The sequence below is a fragment of the Humulus lupulus genome, chromosome 3 (assembly GCF_963169125.1).
Source record: "Humulus lupulus chromosome 3, drHumLupu1.1, whole genome shotgun sequence".
NCBI lineage: Eukaryota > Viridiplantae > Streptophyta > Magnoliopsida > Rosales > Cannabaceae > Humulus > Humulus lupulus.
This window is the reverse complement of record NC_084795.1, coordinates 66,505,195-66,513,255: the sequence shown is the minus strand read 5'-3', so window position 1 is coordinate 66,513,255 and position 8,061 is coordinate 66,505,195. Positions and strand designations below refer to the sequence as shown.

Sequence of the window (8,061 nt, the reverse complement as noted above, 5' to 3'; positions counted from 1 at the left end):
AAAGAAAGCTCGTTTGGATGCGATTGATGACGTGTCATTAGTCCTCGACCCTCTAAAGAAGCCACTTGCTACACAGTACAGGACGGTCGGCAAGTGGTTGCTTGGAGATATTCCGAACAAGACGAAGAGGGATGTCCAAACTGGTGTGTATGGTCCGAGTTGGTTTCTGACGATGAAGACACCACAGTTTTGGATCGATGATGGGGTAAGTAATTTTATTAATATCTGTTATCTGGTATAAATAGTGGGTTCGATAGGGGTTCGATAGGCAGATGGTTTGGGTTCATGGGGTTCGATAGGGGTTCGATATGCAGGTGGTTTGGGTTCATGGGGTTTGATAGGGGTTTGATGGGGTTTCGATAGGGGTTTGATAGGCAGGTGGTTTGGGTGTTTGATAGGCAGGTGGTTTGGGGTTCGATAGGGTTCGATAGGTAGGTGATAAGGGTTCGATAGGCAGGTGATTGGGGTTCGATAGGGGGTTCGATGGGGGTTCGATAGGGGTTTCAATAGTGGTTCGATGGGGGTTCGATAGGGGGTTCGATGGGGTTCGATATGGGTTTGATAGGGGTTTCGATAGGCTGATTAATTGCTTTCCTATCATTTTTGCAGCATATTGATGCGGCCAAGCATATGCTACGTAGGCGTCGACAGTTCTATCCCGGGGCGTATCGGCAAGATGTTGTTGTGATGAATATTATGTTCTCACAAGTGGTACTGACCCGTTATGATGCATATCAGAATGCCAAGGAAGTGGATAAGAAAAGGTTTTTGTGGGATTCAGATGTGATATCAATGATTACGGGAATTGACAATCAATTTCTGGCATCGTGGAAGGGAGTAGACACTGTATATTGGTGCCGGAACTACCTTCAAGCGCATTGGTTTGCAGTTGAAGCCTCCATTTCTACTTAGACTCTGAATGTTTATGATTTGGACATGACCGTGATAAGTGATAAACAACTGCAATTGTTTATGAAGTCATGGTCTACTTTGTTCCCATCGTTGTTATTGCAGTCACAACTTTTCAAGGACGACCCTCGGTTGACGATTCCACCTGGAGCTAAAAGATGCAAAGGGTTCAATGTGCACCGCATGTCAGTTGATTCAGTACCCCAAACCAAAGTCAGGTAATCAAAATTCTAGATTTTATTCAAGTTTTTTAAATTAAATTCTATGTTGATTTTGTTACTAATGCAATTTATGTTTTGGTTACAGTGGAGATTGTGGTGTGTACGCCATCAAGCACATCGAACACTTATTGGGTAGGCTACCACTTGACACGATTTGCGATGACAACATGGAGTTGTTCAGAAACAAATGGACAGTTGACTTATGGTATCAAAATGTTAGACATTGAACATTCTCTTGTTATATTTATTTGCTTAAAATCTAGATTATTAAGAAAAATTTTTGAGTCGAGCATCTTTTTATTAACGACAATTAACGACCAAAATTCATTAACGACAATAAAAAAGGAAAATGAAAAATAACCTTCAACTTCAAGTTTAAATAAAATACAACAAAAAATAAACTCAAAGTCGAGCTTTGCATGAGGACTTGTTGTGGCCACGACCACCACATCTACTGCACTTACGCATTGTAACTGGTTTTTCCCCGCAAGATGGCCAACGGTTTGTCCTTGGTCTTCCTAGCTTTGGATTTTTTGGCCGACCAACTTGTTGTTTCTCTATGGGTACACCAACTACCATATTCTTAATGTCAACTGGAAGTATCCAGTCATCCTCGTTCCCAGTTGGGTAAATGGTTTCTTTGTACGAATTTCTCCATGACTCAATGGTGTAAAACGGTGAACACAAAGAGTAAAGGTTCACTCCATGCTCTATAGCTACTGCAGCTGCATGGGGACAAGGTGTGCCTATGAGCTGGAATACCCCACATGAGCATGATTTCGTCATCAAATTCACCTCAGCATTGCTGTCTGCACCAATTACATGAAACTCGAATTGACTAAGGGCATAGACATTCATGAACCTTCCTTTGTCAGCATTGTTCGATACATCTGCCTCCATCAGGGTGGATAATTTGGTGGTAGTCTTCTCTGTCACACTACGTCGTTCAGAAAACCAAGACTATAGTGTGAACCAAATGAATTCTAAAAAAATTGTAACTGGAAAGGTTCTTGCATCCTTGGTCTTGTTGTTGAAGCTTTCAGCGTAGTTGCTTGTCATTATATTGTATCGTTTTCCAGGAAAAGAAAGGACGAGACCACTTATCGAAACCAATTCCCTCCAAATAGGCAGCTATAGGAGGATCCATTCGCTTAATATTTTCAAAATGCTTTAGAAATTTGGTCTTCTTCCATGCATAGGCTGCTGCCCACATCTCACTGTGACAGTGATCAGTCTTGAACTTTTCTTTCACATTCATACTGATGTGATGGTAGCATGCGCCGTGGTAGGCATCAGGAAAGACAACCTCTAGAGCATGAATATTACTCGCATGCCTATCTGACACGAAGGCCAAGTCATCAACGTCCCCAATGGCTTCCTTCAACTTCGTCATGAAATATTTCCACGAGTTGTGGTTCTCAATATCCACCAACCCGAACGCAATTGGATATAAATGACTATTCGCATCCAAAGCAACGGCACATAGCATGTGGCCACCATAAAAAATGATGTGCCATCGAGCTTGCATCGAGCATCTATCGAGCATGCATGAAATAGTGAGAATGCACATTACCATTGAGTACCCATCGAGTAGGTATCGAGTACCCATCGAGCAGAACATGCAACCCTAAAATTGATGTGCCATCGAGCCTACATCAAGCAGGCATCGAGCATCCATCGAGCATGCATGAAATAGTGAGAATGCACATTACCATCAAGTAGGTATCGAGTACCCATCGAGCAGAACATGCAACCCTAAAATTGATGTGCCATCGAGCCTGCATCGAGCAGGCATCGAGCACCCATCGAGCACAACACAAACCCAGAAAATTCCCAGAAAACGCAGATCGATAAAAAACCAGAAAAAACCCAAAAAAATGTACAAATATTGCTCAAAACTATTCGAAATTCTCAAAAAGTTTAAAGGAAATATCACTAATCCAAGTATTTAAGAAAAAAAATTCTTACCCATTAAATTTTTCTCCAAGATTTCTCAACCCTTACTTTGGTCTTGATCCCCCTCTACAAATGGCTTTCTTATTGGCAGTCCCTTGGTCGATGGGGTTCTACCATGGTGCTCTTAGTGGTGGTGTGAGGTGAGGTGAGGTGAGTGAGAGTGAGGCAGAAACAAGAAGAAGGAAGAGAGGATGAAGGAAGAGAGGAGGAGGGAAGAGAGGAGATAGTTGTTTTTAGGGGTATTTTGGGTATCCAAAAATGAATTGGCATTATTTTGTAATGTTAAAAATGCCTAGCATATTTTTTAATTGCAACCCCATATTAAGCATAAAAAGTCAAATTTCCCATTCTATATTAAAAAAACTTTGAAAAGGTTGCATAGCTTCATAATACTTGGTTAGAGTATTGTCCTATATATTCTACATGTCAAAGACATATAGAAAAAAAATCTTTATATTTGGTTAGAGTTAGAATAGATGTTGAACATGGAAGATTTCATTGCCTTTCAATTACCAATTCTGGTTATGATTGATGTATTAAGGGAGCAATTGTCAATAGTAGAAACATTGGTCAAGGAAAGAGACTATCATGTCCCACGGAGCAACGTTTGTGATCTCATCAACTTCTCCATCGCCCAACAAGAGAAAAGAGCAGAGTTAACCAAGCTTATGGTTAGAAACTTGATGTTGGAGATCCAAATTTAGAATGAAGAAATGGTGAAAGTTAAGATTGGTGAACAATAAATCTTCAAAGTTTTAACAGGCGGTGACAAAAAACGCCTTGAAAAGTATATGAAGATGCTAATAGATGATGAAACAATTAAAACTACAAAGCAACGTCAATAGATTTCTAAGAGTTTTTATGATTGTTATAGTTTTTTCTTAATGTATTTTTATAAATGTTTTTTTTTTAGTTTATGATTAATATAATAATGTTGACCTTGATGGTTTTGGTTTAGTTTTTGGTTTTTTTAAATGTTATAGTTTTTTCTTGATGTATTCTCAATACCATGATTAAATTACTTCTCCTATTTTGAAATTTATTTTCTTAATTATGCAAATTAATTAAATTTCTCGATTTGCAATATGATATTAAAAAAAATAATAATTAGCACTATTTTTTGTAGCCGAAATTAATTATAAAAAAATGACTTTAAACCCTAATTATGCAAATGAATTAAATTTTCCAATTCTCAATACCATATTTATAATATTTGAAAAAAAAATTAGCCCTATATTTTTGTAGCCGAAATTATGATAAAAAATATATTTTTATATAATTAATTATTTACTAAATGCTATGATATAGATAGTCTTTGAATCTTTCAATTTGAAGATGTGCATTAACAATTCTCACTTCTCAATAGAACATTTAAGATGTGCAATTATTTTGTATTTTTAATCTTCAAAAATTTCAATATTAATTGTAAACCACAATTGGTATAGCCGAAATTAGGGTTTGTATATTAATAAATTTTACATATCTAATTATAATTTTCGAAATTACGGTTTAGATAGTTAGTTATTGTCTTTCAATATGAAAATGTGCATTTAATATTTAACATATATTCAACATTTAATTGTTCAAACTAATTATTAGTGTAGGCACTAATTATGCAAATGAATTAAATTTTCCAATTCTCAATACCATATTTATAATATTTGAGAAAAAACAATAATTAACCCTATATTTTTGTAGACGAAATTAATGATAAAAAAATATATTTTTATATAATAATTAATTATTTACTAAATGCTAGGATATAGATAGTCTATGAATCTTTCAATTTGAAGATGTGCATTAACAATTCCCACTTCTCAATACCATATTAATAAGTTGATGCTTATAAATTTTGAAATTATAATAGCATTAATTAATATAATTAGTGGGGTGGTTGAAAAGTTGATACTTACAAATTTCGAAATTATAATAGCATTTAATATAATTTTACAATTTTGAAAATATGTATAAATCCAATAATATTTCGAAATTTTCATTACAATTTTTGAAATTTTCATTATAATTTTCGAAATTAGGGTTTAGATAACCACAGTTGTGCAATATTAATTTTTTTTATTTAATGCTAGGATATAGATAGTTGGTTAGAGTCTTTGAATATGAAAATGTGCATTTAATATTTAATATATATTAAATATTTAATTGTTCAATAATTAATTGTTCAAAATAGTAATTAGTGTAAACCCTAATTAATGTATAATAATATAATTGTTATAATTTTCAAAATTTTCATTACAAATTTCGAAATTAGGGTTTAGAGAACAACAATTGTGCAATATTAATATTTTTTTATTTAATGCTAGGATATAGATAGTTGGTTAGAGTCATTGAATATGAAGACGTGCATTTAATATTTAACATATATTCAATAATTAATTGTTCAAAATAGTAATTAGTGTAAACCCTAATTAATGTGTAATAATATAATTGTTATAATTTTCAAAATTTTCATTACAAATTTCGAAATTAGGGTTTAGAGAACCACAATTGTGCAATATTAATATTTTTTTATTTAATGCTAGGATAGATAGTTGGTTATAGTATTTGAATATGAAGATGTGCATTTAATATCATTAGTGGGGCGGTTGAAAATTTGAAAGTATTATATTATATTTAAACATGATAAAAATTAATAGGATTTAGATAATAACAATTAAAAATTAATAAAAAATAGAGAATATCATAAATTAATATGGGAAGTTGAACAATTTACATCCATAATAATTATCTTTGATGTAAAAAATTATAAATTTTAAAATATTATTGGATTATTTTTTTGCATTAAAATAGGGTATTTCGAAAATATGTATAGGTTCTATGAACCTTTGCCTTTTAATGTGAACATGTCATTTAATAATTGTAGATAAATTTGTGTTGATAGAATAAATGTGGATTAATTCATTTATAAATATATAACTATTGTATTTATTTTTATTATTTTATTGGGAACATGAATATGTATCTTTCAAATGAATATGTCTTTCTAATTAAACATGTGATGTTTTGTTCTATGAATATTGAAATTCAAATGTTCCTACATTTTCAAAATTATATTTAAAAATTGTAAATAAAACTCAGAATATTAGTATATAATAGGATTTAATACATGCTGAAATTTGTGTAACAAATATAAAAATAATTGTTTTTAAACTATCTCAAATCGACATATTGGACAAAATTTACTAGTTTGTAGCCACTGAACAATACATTTTTCATGATATGTGTGTGTGCAAGGTAACTTTGTAGCTTCCAAACCAACATGAACATTCTCAAAGCAAATAGAACATACAATTTGATCATCTTTAATCAAAACTTTCTCCAATCTTTCAATGGATTGCTCGCTTTCCGCCACGAAATTAATAGTCATATTATCCATATAATCTTCACTATCAACGTCACCATCAATGTCAGAATCGTGTTGTGGAGGAAGATCATAAACAAAAACATGAACATCCACTTTTACACAGAAATTAAAATCCTCTTCGTTCCACATCTTTCTAGCGTAATCAATAATTTTATCTGAAAGAGAAAATATAGAAGGATGGAGATAAGCCTCACCTAGCATCTCGTCAATGATAACTTTGGCATGATTATTTTCATTGGCCATCAACATTTGTCTTGAATGAAATACAATAGTATCGCAACAGAGTCTTCCATGCCGTTATCGACCATCCAATTTGTAAAATTTGGTTCCCTACTAGTTAGTGGATGTCGTGAAAATTTTGCGAAGAGGTGAATAATAAAGAAAGAATTGGAACCTTCACCTAGTCTGATGGTGTTATCAATATCACTTGTTACTATTTGGTAGTATGGATCACCTAGAATTTCGGGAGGAGCCATAATCCGGGACTAGAATAGTTACTTTTCCGTTATAACTATAAGCAAAAGATGAGATATGTAGAGAATATAAGAGGAGGAGATCTATAAAATAAATAGAATCAACTTGTGTATTCAAATAAAATAGAGAGAATAAAAGACATCAATGAAGTTGTTATGTTTTTTAAAAAATATATTATAGGTACAATTAATAACAGTGGTTGAAATATGTTACATGATAAAAACACAGGGAAGATAAATAATGGTAACTTGGTGAGATGGATAAGCTACCAATCTTAATTTCCATTAACATGATTTTTTTTTTTAGATTTAAGAAAGGTAACCAAAAAATTTTACATTTATTTTTTTATTAATTAATATTATATTTTGGTTGTTTCATTAAATTCTCAAAATTTATTTGGTTTTTAAGAAAAATTAATTAAATTTTTAAATGTCTTCCAATCATAAAATTAGAAAGTTTTATCTTATCAAATTTGTACTTAATTTTAATTTTTTTTAAATTCATTTAATTAAAAAATTGTGGTAATTGTATTAAATTGCATAAATTATTATAGTTATTTTTTTCTGCTTTTTTAAATAAAAAGGCCAAACGTACGTGTACATGCATAAAAAAATTAGTTTTCGTTGAGGGTAATTAATCTATGGTTAGTTTCATTTTTTAGGGAATCTTGGCTTGAAATTTTGAGATTCATATAATATCACAGAGTCTCGGATAGTTGTACAATATATTTTCAGTTGATACAATTGAGAATTTAAAAGGGGATCCTATCCCGAGCTAATATTACTAGATAACATTGCACTAAGCATACCTAATTATGACATAATGAACAGTTCCAACGTACCCTAGTCAACCAATACTACAAATAGAATCTCAAATAGTTGTCATAGAGAGTAAGACATAGTAGTGAATTTAGAAGGGGATCCGGTCCCGATCTAATATTACTAGATAACATTGCACTAAGCATACCTAATTATGACAAACACTAGTCAAACAATAATATTGCAACAGTCTCATATAGTAGCCCTAGAGAGTAAGGCATAGTAGTAAATTTAGAAGGGGATCCGATCCCGAAAAAATATTACTAGATAACATTGCACTAAGCAGACCTAATTATGACAT

At 32.2% G+C, this 8,061-nt stretch overlaps 1 protein-coding gene across 1 annotated transcript; it reads right to left on the bottom strand.

Annotated features, from left to right (window-relative positions):
* Positions 1-6,249: 6,249 nt before the first annotated feature.
* LOC133824285 (E3 ubiquitin-protein ligase EL5-like) lies at positions 6,250-6,711 on the bottom strand. Its single transcript, XM_062257161.1, has one exon. The coding sequence runs from the start codon at positions 6,709-6,711 to the stop codon at positions 6,250-6,252; it is 462 nt and encodes a 153-aa protein (XP_062113145.1).
* Between the last annotated feature and the right edge of the window lie 1,350 nt (positions 6,712-8,061).